We start from the raw sequence: 25,166 nt of genomic DNA, 5'->3' as shown, positions 1-25,166 counted from the left end.
AAAAGACAATTTTAGTTATCCTCATTTCATCATATACCATGGAGAACGTGCAAAATTTATTGATAATCAGAAACTGGTTTGCTGAATGATAAGATTTTGAACCAAAAGGCATACAATAGAAAGTTTTGTGTAGTAACTGAAGACATCACCTGTGTGAGGGTGGGATTAAATGAATGGCATCAGTATTGATGCAGTTTGTTTTTAAATGCATGTTTTAAACTTTTAACTGATTATTTATTATTGTGTTGTGTGGCCGAATGGCCCAACTGTTGTTGTGATCCACCCTGAGCCCATTCGTGGGGAGGGTGGAATATAAATTTGAAAAATAAATAAATACCCAGTTCCGTTTGGCTGAAGGCCTCTTTATTAACAGTAACTGCAGGACAGGCTGGGGTCATTTTCTGATGGCGCAAGCTGGAGCAGTGCTCCAGCAGTAAGGAGCCCAGGGCACACACACCCCCGGCTGTCTGGGGGGATTTAAATGCCTTTCCTTCTCTTCCCCAGATGGGGAAGGGAAAGAAAGGCATTTTAAACATGCCTGGGTTCCCTGCCTGATCTTCTCTAGGTGCCCTGCGGCTGCAGGGCATCTGGAGAAGACTGGGTAGGGAACCCAGGCATATCTGCCTGCCCACCCTACCCTTGCCTTCTCCAGCCAGCCCACCACAGGCTGGGGGGGGAGGGGAGGTGGGCAGACATGTCCCTGTTCCCCCCTCAGCCTCTCCACCTTTTCTTGAGAAGATCAGGCAGGGAACCTGGGCATGCTTGCATGCATGCCCTTTGTCAAGGGTTATGGCATATGCAAATGAACTCCTGCACGTCTCTTTCTACGAAATGAGGACAGGTAATTTGGCTGTTGAATAAGGAATAACAATACTTAACTTAAGCTGTCTCTAGAGCTCTAGACCAGGGTTGTCCTGGCCTGATGCAGGCTGCTAACAGGGAAACTGAGAAGAGAAGCACCGAGTCCCTCCTATTCTCCTGCTTGCTCTGAGGACTACTAGGATAGCCTCCTCAAGAGGTAGTTCACAACAGTGAGTTGGCTTTTTATCCTTGACTTCGGGAGGCACCAAAAACACCCGAGTCATACTTTGATGTGGTCCCGTCTAGAATTCCCCCTCTCTACACTGCAGAGAATTCTGTGTCAGCACAGGATAGGTGATAAATACTCTCCAAGCATATGCAAGCTAATGCATGAAGCACAAGTGATACTGATGTTAATTCCATAACATAATGTTTCCATTGTAATATTAATTCTCTAGGGAAACCATTCGAGACGACTACAATCATGAATGCGGCTGTTGCCAATATTATAGTGTCCATTTTACTCGGCAAGCGATATGAATATGAAGACCCCACGTTTGTAAGATTACTGAACTTGGTCAATGAAAACGTCCGGCTTGTGGGAAGTCCCTCCGTCATGGTAAACTATTTAAAATTCGGTTTTAAAATGGTTGAAATCCCAGTACAAACAGTACAGGCAGGTCTGTGTACATATTCATGCCTTTAAAGATTCACTGCACAAACTCAGGACTTCATAGCAGATGCAAAAATTGTTCTGAGAAACTGAATTGAAATGTTTCAGAAAATATATGGAACAGTCCTTTTAAAGCTGGGCCACTTTAAGTCTTGCCAGGTCCTCAGGCAACCCCTGTTGCTTCCTGATGCTTGAACCAGTAGTGGGAGAGAGGTTTTTAAAAATGCCAGTGTTGCAAACAACATGGTGTCAGTTATGGTTTTGCCAGGAAGTGATATCATAGCATGTGCAATGCCAGCAACTCACTCTCATGTCCCCGTTCCTAATATCCCGGTGGTTGTACAGCCTGGTAAACCTAATCACTGCAATGCTTGGAAACCAGCAAGAAGAAGAAGAAGAAAAAGAAGTGGAGGAGGAGACTGGATTTATACTCTGCCCTTTACTACCTGAAGGAGTCTCAGAGCAGCATACAACCTCCTTTCCCTTCCCCTCCCTTGTGAGGTAGGTGGGGCTGAGAGCGCTCTAAGAGAACTGCCCTTGAGACAAGAGCTCTGAAAGAACTTGTGACTGACCCAAGGCCACGCCAGCAGCTGCATGTGGAGGAGTAGGGAATCAAACCCGGTTCTCCCAGATTAGAGTCTGCACTCCTAACCACTACACCAACCTAGGAAGGTTTGGGTGGTACACTGTGTTAGGAGAAATCCTCTTTGGGAGGATTAACCCTTTGCCCAAATCTGTCTTATGTACGACAGGGGCTTTAAGGGGTTCTTGGACACCAGTGTATACAGAGATTAAAACCAGAATAGACACTCCTTATTCCCCATAAAGAGACAACACAGCTGGATGTTTAAAGAATAAATGTTGTCTTTACTGAATAATATTGAAATTCACAAGCATACAAACAACAGATTCGTTCACACACACTCACAAGTTCCTTTAGATACAGTAGAAATGGAAAACAATCAGTATGGAAAATAATAAAGCTTTAACTAATTGGAGGTAAACACATAAAAGGGTGACGTTGATACTTATCTGATCCAGAAGATAGAGTTTGATCTTCTCAATGAAGAAAGCAGGAACAAAAGATCTCACTAGAGGAACTCTACTTCACACGGGTTGGAACCAGCCAACACGTGTGGGCTTCCTGGCTGCAGTCCGAGATCACTCTAGAATTACCTGGAGGAGAGCGTAAGGTGCCCAAGTGGGGGGGGGGGGGTAGAGATGGCTAGCTAGCTGGCTTGCTAGCTGGCAAAGCTTAAGTTGCAAAAGGTAGAGTAAAGATGGCTAGCTAGCTAGCTGGCAAAACTTTAGTTACAAGGTGGGGTAAAGGTGGCTAGCAACGAACAAAGGATGAACATCGCCTTTTAAAACCTAGTTTGGGGGTTGGCATCAGTGCCAATCTCCTGTCCTCAGTCCGTCCCATCCCCTATACCTATTGGTTGCTGGGATGTGACGTATCTATCTAGAGGGAGTGGGCAATATTCAAATCTAAGCCTATACCTCAATGGAACCATTTGGTCAAGGTGTCAAAGTTGCATTGCCATGGAAACCTTTGATGTGTTGATGCTCTGGCTTGGTCCAAGCAGTAAACATGAAGAAGTCACTTTCAGATGCAAACCAGATAGAGGGTTACGTGTTATCCAGAAATCCATCCATGGTGGAAAAACTGTTGTTTGTAAGAGTCCTTGTGGCTGAGCATAATGGAGAATGCCTTCTTGTTCCCAAGGCAGGATGGGTAGGTGTGTGTGTGTGTGTCTTCATTAGCGTACCAATGCAAGCAGAGCAGGCCAAGCACATAGCATAGCAGCTTCCAGGTGCAGACAGACCGAAGCAAGAAAATCACACAGCATTCCAAAACCCATACACACAAATGCAGGTGCATTCCATACACATAAGCATCAGCACAATACAAATAAAATCCGATTGCAAGCACATCTCCTAGCAACTGTCACAGGAGATTTTCAAAACACTTTTGAGATTTCTGCCTCAGCTGTAGGATTTGGAGATTTCTTTATCTTTCCTTTTCTCATATTTTATTCTTTTAGCTGTACAACATGTTCCCTTCTCTGGGTTTTCTTTCTGGGGGTCGCAAGACTGTCCTTAAGAACAGGGACGAACTGTACGCCTTCATACAGGCCACCTTCATAGAACACCTCAAAGAACTGGATGTGAACGACCAGAGGAGCTTTATCGATGCTTTCCTGATCAAACAGCAAGAGGTAAACATGCCGATAATCACAGGTGATTTTCTCTAACCCGTTGATTTAAGGACTCTTTGCATGAGAATGCCAGGCCAGCCGACAAGGAACCTCGCTTGGGGGAGGGGGGAGCAGCCCATAAAACCAGCTTGGATTTCCACAAGAAATACACAAATTTAATATGCAGCACAATCATTATTCTGCTGTCTCTAATTCCCCAGTTGTCTTTCCCTTTATGTCTCTACAATGAAAAGGTGACACTAACTTTAAAGAAGAAAAAGAAGAGGAGAGGATATTGGATTTTTACCCTGCCCTTCACTTGGAGTCTCAGAGTGTCTTACAAACTCCTTTCCCTTCCCCTCCCCACAACAGACACCCTGTGAGGTGGGTGGGGCTGAGAGAGCTCTGACAGAAACTGCTCTTTTTCAAGAACAGCTCTGACAGAACTATGGCTTGCCCCAGGTCATCCAACAGGTGCAAGTGGAGGAATGGGGAATCAAACCCGGTTCTCCCACAGTTTATTATTTTCAATGTTAATATAATATAGCACAATATGAATTGTCCATTTTGTAAAAAGCCGTCCATTGGAGCGTGGGTTGGGGGGCTGAGACAAGGAAAATGGTGGTGACGTGAGAAGTAAGAAATCTCTCTCTGCTTACTCCGAAATAATCTAGACCACTGTAGGCTCTCTTGTACTGTAGGGTGGCTGGCAGGGTCAGGGTTTCTGTTAACAGAAATCTAATACATATTATTGGCCCGTGGGGGGTGGACATAAAACTGAAATACAAGGAAATAAGAACTAGAACTTGTTTTTATTTTTAATTACAAACAAAGGTATATTTTAAAATATACGTTGGGGGGGAAATTGAAAAATACAATTTGGTAGCGTACGAGGTACTTTAACAGAAAAATTTATGTTGTCAACGGAAACGCCCCTTCGTGTATTTTTGTTTGTCTGTTTTATTTGTTTTATGTTCTGTCTTGTATGGAAAAATAAAATGGTTGAACCATAAAGAAGGCTTGACAGGAAACTGTCAGAAGTTCAAGGTGGTGGTCTTCACCCATAAAGAGAATTCTAAAACATATTGTTGGCCCATTGGGGGGGGGGTGACAGCCCGATAGCCAGAAAATCTTCCAGGGTGGGGCTTCAGGATTTGGGGGGGGCTTTGGGATTTTGGGATTCACCAGTAGTGACTCCCCCTCATGGATCACTGCCTTGTCGTGGCGAGGGGGCTTGTGTGGTTCGATGAAGCTGTGGGCTATGCCGTGGAGGGCCACCCAAGACGGACAGGCCACAGCACATAACTCAGACCAAGAGTGATCCACTGGAGAAGGAAATGGCAACCCACTCCAGTATTGTTGCCAAGAAAACCCCATGGACAGTATCAAAAGGCTAAAAGATATGACGCCGGAAGATGAGCCCCTCAGGTCGGAAGGTGTCCAATATGCTACTAAGGAAGAGCAGAGGGCAAGTACAAGTAACCCCAGAAAGAGTGAAGCAGCTGGGCCAAAGCCGAAAGGACACTCAGTTGTGGATGTGTCTGATGGTGAAAGGAAAGTCCGATGCTGCAAAGAACAATACTGCATAGGAACCTGGAATGTAAGATCTATGAATCAAGGTAAGCTTGACGTGGTCAAAAATGAGATGGCAAGACTGAACATCGATATCCTAGGAATCAGTGAACTAAAGTGGACAGGAATGGGCGAATTTAACTCAGAAGACCATTATATCTACTACTGTGGCCAGGAATCTCGTAGAAAAAATGGTGTGGCCTTTATAGTCAACAAGAGAGTGCAAAAGGCAGTACTGGGATACAATCTCAAAAATGACAGAATGATTTCTGTCCGATTCCAAGGCAAACCATTCAACATCACAGTAATCCAAGTCTATGCCCCAACCACTGATGCAGAAGAGGCTGAAGTGGACCGGTTCTATGAAGACCTACAACACCTCATAGAACTAACACCAAAAAATGATGTCCTCATCATCATAGGGGACTGGAATGCTAAAGTAGGAAGTCAAAAGGTAACTGGAATAACAGACAAGTTTGGCCTTGGAAAGCAAAATGAAGCAGGGCAAAGGTTAACAGAGTTTTGTCAAGAGAACACACTGGTCATAGCGAACACCCTTTTCCAACAACCTAAGAGACGACTCTACACATGGACATCACCAGATGGGCAACACCGAAATCAGATTGACTATATAATTTGCAGTCAAAGATGGAGAAGCTCTATCCAGTCAGTAAAAACAAGACCTGGAGCTGACTGTGGTTCAGATCATGAGCTACTCATTGCAAAATTCAGACTTAAACTGAAGAAAATTGGGAAAACCACGAGGCCATTCAGGTTTGACCTAGATCGCATCCCTGATGAATATACAGTAGAGGTGAAGAATAGATTCAAGGGTCTGGATTTGATAGATAGAGTGCCTGAAGAACTATGGACAGAGGTTCGTGACATCGTACAGGAGGCAGCAATCACCACCATACCAAAGAAAAAGAAATGCAAGAAAGCAAAATGGCTTTCTGATGAGGCTTTACAAATAGCAGAGGAAAGAAGGAAAGCGAAAGGCAAAGGCGAAAAGGAAAGATTTACCCAACTGAACGCAGATTTCCAGAGAACAGCAAGGAGAGATAAGGAGGCCTTCCTGAATGAACAGTGCAAAGTAATAGAAGAAAACAATAGAATGGGAAGGACTAGAGATCTCTTCAAGAAAATTGGAGAAATCAAGGGAGCGTTCCATGCAAAGCTGGCCATGATAAAGGACAAAAACGGTAGGGACCTAACAGAAGCAGAAGAGATTAGGAAAAGATGGCAAGAATACACAGAAGAACTATACAAGAAAGACCTCGATGTCCTTGACAACCACGACGGTATAATCACTGACCTCGAGCCAGACATCCTGGAATGTGAAGTTAAATGGGCCTTAGAAAGCATTACTAACAACAAAGCTAGTGGAGGTGATGGTATCCCAGCTGAGCTATTCAAAGTCTTAGAAGAGGATGCTGTTAAAGTTCTGCACTCCATTTGCCAGCAAATTTGGAAAACGCAACAGTGGCCACAGGATTGGAAAAGATCAGTATACATTCCAATCCCAAAGAAGGGCAATGCCAAGGAATGTTCAAACTATCGCACAATTGCACTCATATCACACGCTAGCAAGGTCATGCTCAAGATCCTACAAGCTAGGCTTCAACAGTACGTGGATAGAGAACTACCAGAAGTACAAGCTGGGTTTCGAAGAGGTAGAGGAACGAGAGATCATATTGCCAACATTCGCTGGATTATGGAGAAAGCAAGAGAGTACCAGAAAAATATCTACTTCTGCTTCATTGACTATGCTAAAGCCTTTGACTGTGTGGATCACAACAAACTATGGCAGGTCCTTAAAGAGATGGGAGTACCAGACCACCTCACATGTCTCTTGAGAAACCTGTATAAGGGCCAAGAAGCGACAGTTAGAACCGGATACGGAACAACTGATTGGTTCAGCATAGGAAAAGGAGTACGACAAGGATGTATACTGTCACCTTGCTTATTTAATATATATGCAGAGTACATCATGCGAAATGCTGGCCTGGATGAATCACAAGCGGGAATTAAGATTGCTGGGGAAAAGATCAACAACCTCAGATATGCAGATGATACCACTCTAATGGCTGAAAGTGAAAAGGATCTAAAGAGCCTCTTGCTCAGAGTAAAAGAGGAGAGCGCAAAAGTGGGCTTGAAGCTCAACATCAAAAAAACTAAGATCATGGCATCCGGCCCCATCACTCCTTGGCAAATAGAAGGGGAAGTCGTGGAAGTAGTGACAGAATTCACGTTCCTGGGATCCCAGATCACCGCAGACTGTGACAGCAGCAATGAAATTAAAAGACGCCTGCTCCTTGGGAGGAAAGTGATGGCGAACCTAAACAGCATGATAAAAAGTAGAGACATCACCCTGCCAACAAAAGTCCGCATGGTCAAAGCAATGGTATTCCCAGTAGTCATGTATGGCTGTGAGAGTTGGACTATAAGGAAGGCCGAGCGCCGAAGAATAGATTCTTTTGAACTATGGTGCTGGAGAAGACTCTTGAGAGTCCCTTGGACTGCAAGAAGATCAAATCAGTCAATCCTAAAAGAAATCAATCCTGACTGTTCCCTGGAAGGCCAGATAATGACTGAAGCTCAAATACTTTGGCCACCCAATGAGAAGGGAGCACTCACTGGAGAAGACCCTGATGCTTGGAAAGATTGAAGGTCAAAGAAGACGGGGACGGCAAAGGATGAGATGGTTAGACAGTGTCATAGAGGCAACGGACATGAAATTGAGCCAACTTCAGAGGACGGCGGAAGACCGGAAGGCCTGGCGGGATCTGGTCCATGGGGTCGCGAAGAGTCGGACTCGACTGTGCGACTGAACAACAAAAAGTAGTGACTCTCCTCAAGGAGAGCTGAAGAGGAGCCAGGTGGCAGAGTGGTGACTGGAGAGGGTTCCCCCCCCCCCGCCTGCCAGCCGGCAAGCCAAGCGCAGGGAGAGAAAGGAAAAGAAAGCCGCCCCGTCACAGCAAAAGCATTCCCCACTCCTCCACTTGCACCTGGCTGGATGGCCTTGGGCAAGCCGTAGCTCTGATAAAAGCTGTTCTTGAAAAAGAGCAGTTTCTGTCAGAGCTCTCTCAGCCCCACCTACCTCACAGGGTGTCTGTTGTGGGGAGGGGAAGGGAAAGGAGCCGCTCTGAGACACCTTTGGGTAGTGAAGGGCGGGGTATAAATCCAATCTCTTCTTCTTCTTCTTCTTCTTCTTCTTCCACCTTTCCCTTCACAGCAGCCTGGGCTTCAGCCATCTGTGCTCTGTGAGGTTTGCCTCCTCAGAGTTACTGACCTCTGCAGCCCAGTCCTCAGTTGCAATTCCAGGATTGTCCTGGCCAGCCAACAGCACCAGACAGGAGGAAGGAAGGGATCAAGCAAGGAAGGAGTCAAATTATGCCGGCAGCCTGCTTCAGCGCGTTGTTGTTGAACTAAATTCAAAGTAATATTTTTCTAATAGCTAGGAGGGGGCTGGAGGGGCGCTCTGGGGACTCACTGGTACTGGGGCTTACCCCTAATCAATAGGAGTCTGAGCCCCTAAATCCCCATCACTGGCTAAGGCCCCGGGGATGAATCAGAACAAGTTTTTTTTAAAAATCCTTATCTTGGGATTTAATTTGCTTCAAATTTAAATGGGGCTTTACATCAAAAAGCTGCGAGAAAGAAAACTAAACCTGTATTGGGGGTATTCTGCATTTCTTTCGGAAAAGAATAAGGAGATATGTACCAGGTGGTATTCTAAAAGCAATCCCTAGAATCATAGAATGTTAGAATTGGAAGGGACCTTGCAGGTCATCTAGTCCAACCCCCTGCACTCTGCAGGAGCATCGCCGAAAGATAGCCCTACATACCTACAACATACCCGAAAGATGGTCATCCAGCCTCCGCTTGAAAATGTCCGGCGAAGGAGCATCCACCACCTCCTGAGGCAGACTGTTCCACTGCTCAACCACTCTTACAGTTAGGAAGTTTCTCCTGATATTTAGCCAGTATCGACTCCCTTGTAATTTCCACCCATTAGATCTAGTCTTGCATTCCGGAGCAAGAGAGAATAGATCTGCTCCATCTTCTACATGACAGCCCTTCAAATACTTGAAGACTGCAATCATGTCCCCTCTAAGCCTTCTCTTTCCCAGGCTAAACATACCCAACTCTTTCAGCCTTTCCTCATAAGACTTGGATTCCAACCCTCTCACCATCCTGGTTGCCCTATTATCTTATATGGGGTTCCAAAAAGAAATAAGGTGGTCATGAAGTCTATTGATTTTCAACTTCTTTACTTCCCCCAAAAGCTGCTAAACATTCCACACTGGGTTGCTGTAGCGGCTTTGCGTATCAAATTTGGTCGGCCATCGCTGGAAGCTAGGGCATGGATATTTGCATTTCATCTATGCTTAAAAAGTTAATGGCTATCTGGCTTTATTGAAGAAGGATCCTTATAAATCATCAATGCTTAGGATCATGGACAAGAAATGGTCAGCTGTTGCTTTTACCACACAATTTATCCAGGCACTGATGCTTGCTGAATCAGTAAATTTAATTTAAAAATGGATTAGGCAGATTGATCATAACAGTTCTATTATTAGTCCTGGTCTTCTCAAAGCCTTTACTCTTACTAGAATGAATGCCCATTCAACCGTGTTTATGAGAGGCTGTTGTTCGCTTGGTAGAATAGATACAATTTCCCACATTTTATTGGAATGTCCTTTATATGCCAGCTGAATATGTCATTTCATTTTATACTGGTAGGTGGATTTCTACTATTCTATTCCAAGCAGGGTGGACCTATTTCAGATCAAAACCCTAATATAACTTTGGATGTTACAAAAAAAAATATTCCTTTTCTCTTTTGAGAAATAAATAGAGATTGCAAATGAAATTTCAGATTGTTATACTGCTCAAGGCATTGAGCCAGAGTTGTAATTGGACAAAGGAAAGGAAAGGAATGCTTTATCTCTTCTTATCGCCTAGGAAAAGAACAAGAACCAGCGCAATGGATTTTTCCATAATGAAAACCTAAAAGTTGTGGTGGGGAACTTATTTGGCGCTGGCACAGAGACCACTTCGACTACCTTGCGTTGGGGCCTATTGCTGATGATGAAGTACCCTGAAATTCAGAGTAAGTCCTTTCCATTGGCTGGTTTCCATTATTCTAAGATATCTGGATTCCAGTTACGCATAGAGGTCAGAACGGGAAACAATCTGAGACTGCTGTTGAATGTTACCTGAATGAGGGTGAACAATACGCACCTGTGAGTTATACTTCCTGTTTTTTCCCATCTGGTGTAATATTACAGAAGGGGTGGATTGAATTCTCCTCTAAAGTCGCATCTGTTGTGCCCTTCCCCAAGATCCCAATCATGTTTAGAGAATGACCGTTCACCTTCACTCACTCAGTGCCAAAACTATTACAGTGGCCATGGAGACAATTTTGGCAACTTAAAAACAAAAGGAATCAGTGAGGCGGCAAGGGTGGAACTTACTGGGGGGGGTAATTAAATATAATAACTATTATTGTCGTATGGCAGTGTCTGTAGAATATAGTTGCAAGAATGGGCACAGTAATAAGACCAAAAGAAAAAAGAACGGTGACAATTTAGCACTTGGTACTATATTCATAAATCATAATATACAATAACAGAAAATAAGTAATGTATATAGTGAATGTAGATGGTGGTCTCCGGAATGGTGTGCTGCTTCGACAATGATCTTCTTCTGAACAAGGAGGTGTACATAAACTGTCTTTCAACGATTCATTTCTCTTGGTGACGTATTGAAAATATACTGTTGATTCGCTTCATCATAAAGCTATGCTTACAGCTATGTTCTTCAATGGGCTATAATTGCTGAATGTCTGTAGAATAACCAGGGGAGCCTAAGATTGGCAGCCAGGAGTTCTAGCTCTTTTAGCTTTATGCACCATTAGGTGGCAAGCTAGACATTTTTAAAGGCTAGAGATGTTTCAGAGGTGGTTTACCATTGCCTGCCTCTGCATCAGGACCCTGGTATTCTTTGGAGGTCTCCCATCCAAATACTAGCTAAGGCGGACTCTACTTAGCTTCCACGATATGAATGGATCATGTTAAGTCGTGAGCTTAACAAATAGTCGGAGAGTGATTTCAGCAAGAACACAACTTTATTCTTCAACTCGAATACTTCTCCAACACGGATCAACATCTGATAGCCAGAACAGCTTTTACATTGCAGCTGTCCTGCTTTTAAACATTTCCCGGCTAATATAGCCACGCCTATCATACACATAACAACCAATACGACTGAGCGCAAAAGAGCCAATCACGATCGTTCCCGCTCGGGGACTTGCTTGAAGTGATTGGATACACTTTTCCTGGGCTAGCGATGTCATTGGCTGTATTGGGATCCTAGCCCAGGATGAAGCTTAACATTGCTTCCTTATGAGATGATTCACAACAGATCCTGCATTCAAGACAGCTTTGAGTACATTATAGATCAGGCTAGCCTGGGCTACTCAGGTCAGGGTTACTGGGGGGGGGGGGTTTCCTCGCCAGTGACCCACTACTGTCCCTTCCAGTTTTCACCAGTGTGCATATGGCTCGCACAGAGCAATCCCAGCCCCCCCAGCAACACGCTGATATCACTACTGGGCACACATTATTTCTAGGTGATTTTCGAACTGGATACAGAACATCCGTACTAAACAACGTGCAAAAGATTTAATCAATGGGATCTTGACAAATGGATTCAAAATAGAAAAAGGAACCCATCAAGGATGTCCCACTCTCTCCTCTTCTCTTCATTCTTGTGATGGAAATCTTTGCTTCTAAGCAGGGCTCATTTCGTAGAAAAAGAGGTGCAGGAGCTCATTGGCATAGCTCATTAGCATAACATATTTGCATACGCCACACCCCCTGACATCAGTGGAAGTGTGTCAGAAGGCAACACCCACCGCTCAGGCTCCACTGGACTGTTTTGGATTGCTAGCTATGGGGGGGGACGCGCAGATCTGCCCACACAGAGGAGGGAGAGCTTGTACCTGAAGGTGGGCCGGGGGTGGTGGTTCTGCAACTTACCTGGTCGCTTCTTGCTCCTTGTGGCCCGACTGAGGGCTACTGGGAGCAGGGGGCGGGGCTTGTTGCATGTGCCCGCCCCCTGGGCTCCTTACTGCCGGAGCTCCGCTCCTGTGCGCTCCCGCAGGAAATGACCCCTGCTTCTAAAATAAGACAAGATTCCAAAACTGAAGGATTAAAAGTAAAAGGTGAGGAGTTTAAACTAAAGAGTTATGCAGATGTGGTCCTTACAGTTTTGAACCCCCAACTATCCTTCAACATGTTATGGAGTAAATTGACAAGTTTGGACTCTTTTCAGGTTATAAAATCAACAGGAAGAAAACCAAGATTATTTAAAATTTTTCAACTACTCAAGAAGAAGAAGAGATTAAGAAAATTTCAGGATGTGACATAACAAACAACCCCATTAATTATTTAGAAATATATATCATGGGACAGAATGATACACTATTTAAGAACAATTACATGATAACCTGGTCCATAATACAAAAAAGATTTTGAAAGATGGTCTTTTCAAACCATTTATCAAGTTTTTTCCATCTTTTTTTAAATAGAATTTCATCTTTTGCCAACAAAATCATATTTAATTTGTCCATCTCTCTTATTTCCATGATTCTACCAATTAACTCCTCTCTACTCGGTATTTGTTCCGACTTCCAGCATTTTGCTAAAAGAATTCTAGAGCTGGTAAGGATGTACAATATCACACATGTGTCATTAAATTTAATCCCTTCTGGTAGCACATTCAGTAAGTATACTTCTGGATCCAACTTTAACTCTATTTCCAGAATTGCTGTTATTAGCTTTTGTACTCTTTTCCAAAATTTTACTGCTTTCTCACATCTCCACCAAACGTGAAAATATGAGCCGACATTCTTTTTACATCTCCAACAGTTTCCCGAAGCCCTTTTATAACACTTTGCTACTTTATCTGGGGACCAATGCCATCGAAAATGCATTTTGAAGATGTTTTCTTTGTATGCGGTAGCTTTTAACAATTTTATCGACTTCCAGGCTTTGGACCACTTTTCTATGCTTATTTCCTGTCCCAAGTCTCTCATCCAAGCCCTCATGCTTGGTTTTATAATTTCATCTTTCGTCTCTTCCTTTAGAAGAAAATTGTATAGCTTTTGAATTAATTTGTCTGATGATGACAGCCAAATTTTATCTAGCTCTGTCTTAAGTGTTTCAAAGCCTCTTCTTCTGTCTTTAGCAAACCTAGATTTTAACTGGTTCTTTTCCCAAGCTGTTAAATTAATATTTAATTCTTGTAAGGTCTCAGAGGGTTTTAGTTCTTTTTCTTTCGTTAATAGTGTTTCGTAGCTCACTTTCTTGTCTTCAGTTAATAAATTTGGCAAAATAAAAGCTTCCAATGGTGCGACCCATCCTGGAACCTTGCTGTAAAACTTTCCTTTTAAATTTCTCCAAATTTTAAACAATGCGCCTCGTAATATATGGTTTTGGAAGTGTTTTTGTATTTGTTCTGTGTCATACCATACATAGGCGTGCCAGCCCATGTATAGGTCATGACCTTCGAGTTTTAGGTTTCTTTCATTTTTAGTAGTAGCCAATCCTTTATCCATCCCATGGCTGCAGCCTTATAGTAAAGTTGCCAGTCCGGGATGGCTAGACCCCCTCTTTCCTTTTTGTCCCGTAGTAGTTTTAATTTGATCCGTGGTTTTTTAGCTTGCCAAATAAACTTCCTTGTTATTTGATCTAATTCTTCAAACAGTTTATTGTTTTTCACAATTGGGATAGTTTGTGCCAAGAACAGGAAGCGTGGTAGTATAGACATCTTTATCGTGGCTATTCATCCCATAAACGAAATGTGTAGGTCTTGCCATTTCAACAGATCTTTCTTAATCTCTTCTAATAAAACTTTGTAGTTGTTATCATATAGTTGGATGTTTTTGTTTGTTATCGTGATCCCTAGATATTTTACTTTATTCACCACTTCCATGTTTGTAATTTGTTGTATCTCATTTATTTCTTTCCTATCACAATTTTTTGTCAAGATCTTCGTTTTCCTGATGTTAATTTTTAATCCTGCTATTTTTCCATATTCTTGTATTTGTTTCATTAGGTGTGTGACAGACGTCTTTGGTTCTTCCATTATAAAAACCAAATCATCGGCGAAGGCTTGCAGTTTAAATTGCTCCTTTTTAACTCTGAGTCCCAAAATGTTTTTATCATTTCTCACCATTTCCGTTAATGATTCTAGTCCAAAAATAAACAGAAGAGGTGAGAGAGGGCATCCCTGTCTTGTTCCTTTCTGAATCGGGATGTTCTGAGTTAAGTCCCCATTCACAACTATCTTCGCCCATTGCTCTTTGTAGATCGCCTTTATCATTCTCCCAAAACTGTCTCCGCAGTCCCAAAGCTTCAATTTATATTGTAAAAAGTCCCAGTTGACATTATCGAATGCCTTCTCCGCGTCTAGGAACATCAGCGCTGCTTGTTTACCCGGGTTATATTCATAATATTCTATCGCATTTATGATAGTTCTTACATTCTTTTTAATCTGTCTTTTAGGAAGAAATCCGGATTGGTCCTGGTGTATCACTTCCGCCATTACTTTTTTGAACCTTGAGGCTAAAATTGTTGCGAAGATTTTATAGTCCGCATTTAACAGTGAGATCGGTCTATAATTTTTAATTTCTAATCCATCTGTATTAGGTTTTTGGATTAAAGATATTGTTGCTTCCTTCCAGGATATAGGTATCTCTCCTGTTTTCATGATGTTGCCTAATAACTCTTTCAATGTGGGCACAATTTCCTCCTCAAATTTATGAAAGACTTCTGCTGTTATTCCGTCTGGTCCGGGCGATTTTTTCTTCTTCTGTTTTTTAAGCGCTTCTGTTACCTCACACATTGAGATTTTCTCATTTAACCACCTTTTCTGTTCTTCTGTAAATTTTCCTTTGTTATGTTTCGCCAAAAAATTTTCTAGCTCTGACTGCGTGCATGGCTCCAACTTATAGAGATCACTATAAAATTTTTCCACGATTTCTTTCAAATCTTGCATACTAGACTGAGCTTCTTGTTTTTCGTTTTTTAAAGTTATGATTGTTCTTTTCTCTTTCTCCTTCTTAAGTTTATATGCAAGCCACCTTGTAGGTTTATTTGCATTCTCGAAGTAGTATGCTTTTGTGAATTCTATTTTATTAGCCACTTCCTGCGTTAATAGTAAATTTATTTGATGTTGTATCAGTTTTAATTTGCTCAATGTCTCTTTTGGGCCACCCTTTCTTTTTGCTATCTCTTCTTCTTTTTTTAATTCTATTGTCAGTTTATTCAGTTTCTCTTTTTTTTGTTTCCTCCTCCATATTTCTTGAGTTGTGAATAGACCTCTCAAATACGCTTTTAGAGTGTCCCATATTATATTCAGTGACATTTTTTCAGTCTTGTTTATCCGTATAAATTCTTCTATTTCTACCTTAATTTTGTCCACAAATTTTTTGTCTCGCAGTAGACCTGTATTTATTCTCCACCTTGGCATTTTCCCATTTTCTTTTAATGCTATCCAAACTGGGTTATGGTCTGCAAACGTCCCTGGTAATATTTCCGCTTCTAGTAGTTCTTTAGCCATGCTGACATCTACCCATATCATGTCTATTCGCGACCATGAGGTATGTCTATGCGAAAAGTAGGTGTAGTCTCTTTTTGTTGGATTTTTTGTCCTCCAGGTATCTATTAAGTTAAATTCTTCAATTATTCTTATATAGTTCCTTGGCAACCCCGGGCCCAGTTTCATACTCTTATTCGTCTTTCGCCTATCATCTGTTGGTTCTAGTACTGCATTGAAATCGCCCACTATGCAGATGTTTTCTGGATTTTCCTTCACCAATACATTTTTAAGTTCCTCAAAGAATTTTTCTTGGTTTTGATTGGGGGCATATATGTTTACAATCCATACTTCTTTTGCCTTCCTTCTAATTGTCACTATCACAATTCTTCCGTCCTTTGACTTATATTTAAGTACTGGATTTAGTTGTTCACTAACATATGTCACCACACCCCTTTTTTTTACTTTATCTGCTGCCCAGAAGGGTGTGCCTAGTTTTTTGCATTCTATGTATTTTGCATGGTCTTCCTTTATATGGGTTTCCTGGAGACAAGTGATGTCTGCATGTATTTTTGCTAGTTGATGAAATGTTTTGTTTCTTTTTTGCGGATTATTCAGACCGTTCACATTAACCGATATTAATTTTAGGGACTTAGTTGCCATCTTGTTTATCTTTCTTAGCTGTGACAATGTTTTTCAGTTGTAATCTTGTACGTATTTGCGATTCAGTTTTAAACCTCAAAAGTTGTTTTTTCTTTTCCCTTTTCCCCTTTTTTGCTCCTTTCTCAAATTGCCTTAGAAGTTCTGTATTTTGCAATTCTCCCTCTTCTTCTTCTTCCTCTTCTTCTTCCTCCTCTTCTTCTTTTCCGTTCCCTTTTTTTCCTTTCTTTTTCCCATATCTTTTTCCCCATCCCAGGTCTTGGCCTTCTCTATCCAAAAAATTTTCTAATTTGAAAATTGAATCTATTTTATATCTTCTTGTTTTGTATGTAAATAGCACGCCTTCGGGTATTAACCACCTGTACTGAATTTGATTTTGATTCAGTAATCTCGTTAAGATCTCATAGTCGCGTCTCTTTTCCCTCACTCTCCATGCGATGTCCTTCAAAATCCTTATTTCTTCTCCTTCTATTATTAGTTTACTTGAATTTGCCTTATAGAGAATTTGATCTCTTCTTAATTTTTTGTTGAATTTCATCTGAACTTCCCTAGGTAATTTATGCTTTTTGGTATACGCCGAATTCTTCCTGTATACCATATCTATGTCTGCTGCTAGCTCTTTTTCATCTTCTATCTTAAACTGTTCAGCTATTTTATTTATCAGTTCTTCTCTTAAATTTTGGTTAAGTTTTTCTGGTATATTTTGAAATCTTAATATTGTTCCTGCCGTTTCCATTTCTAGGCAAATCACTGTATCTTCCAGTTTCTCTGATTTAGTTTTTAACTCTTGCACTTCTTCATCAAGATCCTCCACCTTATCTTCCAGGTCTTTTGTAGTTTGGGCTATCTTTGCTATTTCACTTTTTATTTCTTCTGTCTCCATTTTTATCTGAAGTGAGATTTCCTCCATTTTGTTTTGCATTGGGATTAATTCCTTTTTTATAAGATCTGCTGTATGCTCTGAGGCTTGCGCTAGACAATTTTGCATCATTGTCTGTATGTCACTCATTGACACTTGGGCTGTACTTGTTTTCAGTTGCGACAGCCCGGCTTGCGCAGGGGGGGTGAACACTTTTTTTCCTGACCCCGAAGCCATTTCCTCAGACTCTAGTTTTGTCTTTTATCCTGTAATTTTACTACTATCTTTTTTACTTTATAATGTTTTCTGTTCACTCTTTTATGCAGATTTGTTATAAATGTTTTATTTATTTCTTTATAATTAATTTTTTTAATTTAATTTAATTTTGTTTTGTTTTTTTTTCTTCCCCCTACTGTTGTCCTGTTTTAAGTGTTTTATTTACTTCGTATTTGTTTATTCCAGTCCCCACTGTTCAGTTATTTCCCCTACTGTTGTTGTCTATCTGTCACTCTGGTCTTGAATCTAGTGTGCGTCGCCCAGAGTGTTTCCCTTTAAAGATTTTGTGTCTCGCCCCTCCTTTTGCCTGTCACGTTACACCTCTTCCGCTACCTTCTGCTGCCTTCCCCTGATGAGCACGGCTCCACTAGATGTCTCCCTGTGTCGCTCTGGTCTTGCCCTTTGAGTACGTCGCCCAGAGCCCTCGCTCGCACCAGAACCTCTCCCTTTGGAAGCGTCGTCCTCTGCTCGGCTCTCTCCGTCGCCCTGCTCGGCTGCATGCAGCTCACTCGGCTTCACTCCTCTCCTGGGCCCCCTCCTTCGTCTCCACGCTCTTCAAATCGGCACCAGGTGTGTTCAATTTCCTCGGCACTTCTCTGAATAGAGAAAACAAAACAACTCGGCAGTAACTGCTCTTTTTCTTTATTTATAGCTGTCTCTTCACCTCTTAACCTTTCAGCTCTTTCTTTCCCCCGTAATTACTCCACCCCTAACTCATAAACTGGGAATGAGCTGAGCGTTTCCACCCCGCTCCCCCTTTCCCTTTTTTTTTCTCTCAAAAAAAAGCTTCCCCCAGTAAATAAAGATTAGAGTTAATTTCTATTACTTAGCTTCATTTCTGTTGTTGGAAATACTGTTTGGCTTCTTTTGGCTTGAATAGCAATCTCCCTCCTCCGTCCATTGCGCTTCCCTTGCCCGGCAAGCAATGCAGTCCTTGCTGGGTTCTCACTCTTCCTGCTTCAGGGCAAAAACCTTAGAGTCCAGAGTGGTGCCACCCACTCTTCGGTCCAAGTTAAGCCTCCTGCAAACCCTCTCCCAACTAGAGAGGGTTTTGGCAAAGTTATGCCACGGAAAAAGCAAGTTTTAGGCAAGTCTGTGTGGAGCTGATTCCCCACACGTCTACCTTCAGCAAGCGTCACACGTGACTCCAGATGATCCCAATTCCAATTCCAGGAAAGACTTTGAATGACTGGCAAAGACAAACAAATAAGTTTGTATGGAAAGACAAGAAGCCAAGAATAAGATGAGAAGAAAGATGAGAAGAAAAGAGGTGGTCTGGCGATACCTAATATTAAATTATATTACCAAGCTGCTGGGCTAGTTTAGATATTGAATTGGATCAGAAGCCCCAAGGAAAGAATGGTAAAATTAAGAACATAAGAACACAAGAGAAGCCAATGTTGGATAAGGCCAATGGCCCATCTAGTCCAACACTCTGTCACACAGTGGCCAAAACTACCAGGTGCCATCAGGAGGTCCAGCAGTGGGGCCGGGACACTAGAAGCCCTCCCACTGTTGCCCCCTCCCCCAAGCACCAAGAATACAGAGCATCACTTGCCCCAGAATGAGAGTTCCTATCTATACCTTGTGGCTCATAGCCACCGATGGACCTCTGGTCCATATGTTTATCCAATTCCCTCTTGAAGCCATCCATGATTGTAGCCGCCGCCACCTCCTGTGGCAGTGAATTCCATGTTTTAATCACTCTTTGGGTGAAGACAGACTTCCTTTTATCTGTTCTAACCTGACAGCGCCGCAATTTCATGGAGTGCCCACGAGCTCTTGTATTGTGAGAAAGGGAGAAAAGTACTTCTTTCTCAACCTGCTCTATCCTATGCATAATCTTGTAAACCTCAATCATGTCACTCCTAAGCTGTCGTTAGAATCTTAGAATCTTCAGGTCTTGATGACGGACTATATAGCTATCTGTGGATTTAAAAAATCTATAACAAAAAACAAAACCCAAGATAAAAATCATATAATCAGAGATAGCCTATTTAAAATGTGTGAAATTCTACAAATCAGCCCTACAATTCCACTAATAATGTCACCAATAGATGCTTATTACACTAATCACAAAAGGAGAAACAATGATTCTATAACTTATTCATTTATATTTATATTTCTATCTGTGGATTTAAAAAATCTATAACAAAAAACAAAACCCAAGATAAAAATCATATAATCAGAGATAGCCTATTTAAAATGTGTGAAATTCTACAAATCAGCCCTACAATTCCACTAATAATGTCACCAATAGATGCTTATTACACTAATCACAAAAGGAGAAACAATGATTCTATAACTTATTCATTTATATTTATATTTACATTTGTATCCCGCCCTACCCCGAAGGCTCAGGGCGGCTTATAATATATGATAAACCCGCAAGGTGGCATCAAGACGTGGCAAGAGATTAAAGAAGGAGGAAAGGAGATACAATGGTGGATAAACTTTCAAATTTCTTTCAGATTAAAAAATATGTGTTAAGAGAAGAGTTATTAGTGAACTGACCGATTTTGAAAATCTAAAGACCATTTATTAGTACGAATTTACAAGTTATTGCTTCAATGTGATTCTAAAGAAGAACAGGTCAAACCCTGCACGATCAAATGGATGCAAAATTTTGGTGAGGAAATACTGTTCCAATGCTGGGAAAATGTATGAACTAAAGGTCTTAGATTTACTTGCCAATGCTTGCCAAGCATTTAGAGAAAACGGATACAAGATGTTTTACTGATGATATGTCACACCAAAAGATATTGGAAAGATGGACAAGAATTACAAAGGGGCTTGCTGGAAATGTAAAGAAGTAGATGGCACTTTTCACCATATGTGGTGGACTTGCATCAAGACAAAAAGATACTGGAAAAATATACATGAAGAGATTCAAAATATTTTAAAATCAAGTTCCCAATGAAACTAGAGACTACTGGAAATCCTACCAGATAATATAGATAGAACCTCACAAGACCTACTTAGATATACGTTGACAGCTGCCAGAATAATATTTGCAATGAAATGGAAGGCAGAAGACTGTCCTATGATAGAGATCTGGAAAGAAAAACTAACTGAATAAGCAACATTGGCAAAACTATATAAACAGAACATCATTGAAACAATTTCAGCAGAAATAGCAATCTTATCATTCTTATTATGGGAATAGTTAACATTTCCCCCCCTCTGAGTTTTGGAATTATCTGAATACCATATTAAAGGTGATAAAGATATTGATTACAGTTTCGATACTTTATTTTTTACTCCATCAGTATTTAATACTTAGCAAGAATAAATTTAGATTTAGACAAATATTCAGGTTTTTATGATGATTTAATTTTAGTGTAGAAGTTTGCTCAACTGTTAAAGACATAATCATTTTGTTGTTAATAGTTTCTCGCTAACTTTCAGAAAGTTCGTGTTTATTTTTTTATATATCTGACTTTACTCATTGTATGTAACAACACTATTTGATAAACTAGATGAATTGATACTTTCCCCCATCCCTTCCTTCCGTTTCTATCACACTTTTTGGAGAAAATAATAAAAACTTTTAAAAAACCCTTCCAAATGGGCTCCACCCTCTTTCTCTACCCCTCTTGAGGTCTATTGGATATCACAGTACAAGGCTGAAGAGGGAGGCCCCCTCCATCACCGGATCCCTGACTCAAGGCACTTTTTCAAGAGCAGAATCCAAGATCCATTCATACTAATGAAGATACCCCCAATATTTTTAGGGGATGATTCAAAATCTGAAACAGAAATTTACTTCATTGGGGGGAAATGTTCTGTTTTCTCAGGGAAAGTGCAAGAAGAAATAACAAAGGTAATCGGGTCCGCGCAACCACAGATTGAGCACCGAGCAAAACTGCCCTACACAGATGCGGTGATTCATGAAGTTCAGAGGTTTGCTAATATTCTCCCTACCAACGTGCCACATGCCACCAGTGCAGACGTCACTCTTGGAGACTACTTCATTCCAAAGGTAATTGTTGTTTGCTTTATATTCCTTGTTCAGCTGAATATGGCACATTTGTGAATTTTTTGCAACCAATATATAATTTCATGGAATAAGAGAGTCAGTTAATGGTTTATTTATTTAATTTATAGCCTGCCTTCCCCGCGACGTTCTTCAGAGTCCCATAGATTAATCTTATGGAAATAATGGGGATGTTTCTGGCTTTTCTTGGATTGTAACAAATGAAGGAAAAGATAGCAACACCTGTTCTGGATTTATACATATTAACTTCTGAATGTGTGTCTTTTTGAAATAGTATATGTAAGTGGGAACCTGCAAGAAACTTGCAGGGAGGGGACATTCTCCCACCTTTGCTCCTTCCCCCCTCCCCCTTCTTTCCCTTTCTTTCTCTCCCCAACCCAATACCCCCTTCTTTCTTTTTCTGTCTCCTCCCAAACCTATACCCCTTCTTTTCTTTTCTGTCTCCCCATGCCAATTTCCCCTTCTTTGTCTTTCTCTCCTGAGACAATCCTCCCTTTTCTCTCTCTCTCCCCCAAGCCTCTCTCTCCTTCTTTCTCTTTCTCTCTGTCTCCCCCAGCCAAACCCCATTCCTCCTCTCTCCCCCGTCCAATTACCCCCAAATTTCACCTTCTCTCCCCCAGCCAATACCACTGCTTTCTCTCCCCCCAGGCCAATACCCCATATTTCCCTTTCTTCCCCAGCCAATCCCTTCTTTCTCTCCCCCCAAGCCAATACCCCCGTATTTCCCATTCCCTCCCCCTCCCCAGCCAATCCTCCGTTCTTTCTGTACCCCCCCTTTTGCCTGCCTTTGAGCTTGGCAGCTGTGCTGGAAGTGCCTGGGAACTGCCTCAAGCCTGGAGCAGAACTCTCCCAGAGTTCTACGCCACAGCAGCTGGGCCTGGAGCTGCTCCCAGTGTTCCTCACTGCCCGGCCACGAAGTGGTTTCTGGCATTCCCTCCTGCCATGGGAGCAGAACCGTCAGCTGGGCCCTTGAATGTAAGCTGTACTGTCTGCACATGTGCAGACAATGCTTTTTATTTAGGGGAGGGAAGTTGAATCCCAAGTCTGTAGAAAAACCTCTTGGGGGAGAGTGCGCCCTCTGTTTACGGACACGAGTGTCTGCACGCAGAGGGGACTGCTGAGAATTAGATATATAGATTATTGCCTGCTGTGGAAGGCCCGAGATGCTGAAATGTGTCTGGTCTTATCGGTCATTTGATTTATTCATCAACTTTTAATGTGAAATCAGCAACTTTGTATGTGAAATTACTACAGCTTATATAAAGCTCATGTTCATGTCTTATGCAGTCTGATATTCAGACCTTATGGTTTTAATCTTTGCCATTGTATATACCATATGGTAGATAGATAATATGATATATATAATCATAGATCATACATAGATGATACATACATAGATACATAGGAGCTGCGGTGGCTCAAGTGGTTAAGACGCTGAACTGCAGACTGTGAAAGGTCAGTAGTTCAGCAGTTCGAGACCCGAGTGCACCACATGACGGAGTGAGCTCCTGTCTCTAGTTCCAGCTCCTGCCAACCTAGCAGTTCGAAAGCAAGAAATTGCAAGTAGATAAATAGGTACCACTTCGGTGGGAAGGGAACAGCGTTCCGTGTGCCTTGGTGTTTAGTCATGCTGGCCACATGACCACGGAAATGTCTTCGGACAGCGCTGGCTCTTCGGTTTTGAAACGGAGATGAGCACCGCAACCCTAGAGTCAGACTCGACTGGCTTTCGAGCAAGGGAACCTTTAGCTTTTTAATAGATAGATAGATAGATAGATAGATAGATAGATAGATAGATAGATAGATGGTGATAGATTGATAGATAGATAGACAGACAGACAGACACTATTTTATTTAATGTAACTACTTGACCCTTGCAGCATTATTGCCTGGATTGTGCCAAAAAATTCAAATTCTGAAAACACGGTCCATCCAAGTCAATTTTTAATTTTGCTTTCATTGTATTTGAATTCTTATGGAACTCTGTAAGATGGCATTTTCTTTATCTAAAGGATAGCTACGTACTTGATGGGCCATCTTCATTTTCTTCAATAACTCATCGTTTTGCCTTTCCAGGGAACGCATATCATCCCATTACTGTACTCTGTGTTGTACGATGAATCTGAGTGGGAGAAACCGCTTAAATTCTATCCCGAGCACTTCCTTGATTCCGAAGGAAAGTTTGTCAAGAGAGACGCCTTCCTGCCTTTCTCTGCAGGTAACTCCTTTCAGATTGATCACTGTGTGTTTAATTAACGGATCACTCTCCCAAATCCACTTACTTAGAAGAACACTGTCCCAGGTAGCCATTTCCGCTTTTCAGAATCAAATATTCTTTCAAGATTACCATTCTTCCTCAGTACCATTCATCATTCTGATGCTGATGACAGCCAGTTTGGATTGAGAGCCAGTTTGGTGTAGTGGTTAAGTGCACAGATTCTAATCTGGGAGAACCAGGTTTGATTCCCCACTGATCCACTTGCAGCTGCTGGATGACCTTGGGCAAGCCATAGTTCTGTCAGAGCTGTCCTTTAAAGAGCAGTTCTCTGATAGCTCTCTCAGCCCTGCCTACCTCACAGGGTGTCTGTTGTGGGGAGAGGAAGGGATAGGAGTTTGTAAGCCACTCTGAGACTCCGAGTGAAGGTCAGGATATAAATCCAATATCCTCCTCCTCCTCCTCTTCTTCTTCTATGTACTTTAGTCCATCTTCATGTTTAATATTTTTTCTATTCATGGTAAATTACTTTGGCCATCATTCCATGGGGGAAATGGCATAAAACTTTATAAACAAGTTGAAATAACAGGGCTTCCCTGCCCCATCTGCATTGTCACAGGTCGGCGAGTGTGTGCTGGTGAGACCCTGGCCAGAATGGAGCTCTTCCTCTTCTTTGTGAGTCTCCTGCAGAGATTCACTTTCCAGCCAGCCCCTGGGATGTCTAAAGAAGACCTGGACCTGACCCCTGCAGTTGGCTTTACGACGCCTCCAGTACCTTTCAATTTATGTGCTTTGCCACGTTCTTAACATCCAGCCATGGTTTCCTTCCCTCCGCACACCATCCTCCTCTTCTGCACCTTTTTGCCTAATAAGGACACTTCAGATTCAGCAGAACCGGACTATGCTTTGTCACAAAGCTTTGTGTTTCATATACCTATCTGTGGAACCCCTACAAACTAGATCAGAGATAAAACTTAGTTCCAACTTTGGACAATTGCTTGCTGTATAGAGAAAAACAAACAAGACCACGGTGTAATGTAACCAGCAAAACAATAAATCACCGTGTATGAATATACAATATAAGCAGATGTTTATAATTAATTGTCAGCAAAATTACAACTATAACAAATTAAATGCAATCTTAGGCTTGACAGTACATATAAGACACTACAGTATAATTTTAGACAAACAACGGATATCTAGTATAAGTCCGTTTACGAATCCTTCTTCAGGTTTGTCGTCTGTATTTCTTATCTTCAAGCAAATAAAGTGCTGCAAGCTGCAATGAAGTGTAACATGCTTAATAC

The 25,166-nt window shown here is 41.8% G+C and overlaps 1 protein-coding gene across 1 annotated transcript in view; it reads left to right on the top strand.

The window, feature by feature from the left end:
• The window catches only part of LOC107112849 (cytochrome P450 2K4-like), a 33,837-nt gene extending 8,932 nt beyond the window's left edge, over positions 1 to 24,905 (top strand). The window contains exons 4-9 of the mRNA XM_015414047.1: positions 1,260 to 1,420; positions 3,520 to 3,693; positions 10,213 to 10,360; positions 21,445 to 21,629; positions 23,721 to 23,862; positions 24,479 to 24,905. Of these exons, the coding sequence (XP_015269533.1) occupies positions 1,260 to 1,420; positions 3,520 to 3,693; positions 10,213 to 10,360; positions 21,445 to 21,629; positions 23,721 to 23,862; positions 24,479 to 24,666 (998 nt within the window). The 3' untranslated portion in view covers positions 24,667 to 24,905. The remainder of the gene's footprint in view (positions 1 to 1,259; positions 1,421 to 3,519; positions 3,694 to 10,212; positions 10,361 to 21,444; positions 21,630 to 23,720; positions 23,863 to 24,478) is intronic.
• The last annotated feature ends 261 nt before the right edge of the window (positions 24,906 to 25,166 follow it).

This window comes from Gekko japonicus, unplaced genomic scaffold (assembly GCF_001447785.1).
Source record: "Gekko japonicus isolate JY-2015 unplaced genomic scaffold, Gekko_japonicus_V1.1 scaffold3091, whole genome shotgun sequence".
In the NCBI taxonomy this organism is placed as follows: domain Eukaryota; kingdom Metazoa; phylum Chordata; class Lepidosauria; order Squamata; family Gekkonidae; genus Gekko; species Gekko japonicus.
This window is presented reverse-complemented; position numbering and strand designations above follow the sequence as displayed.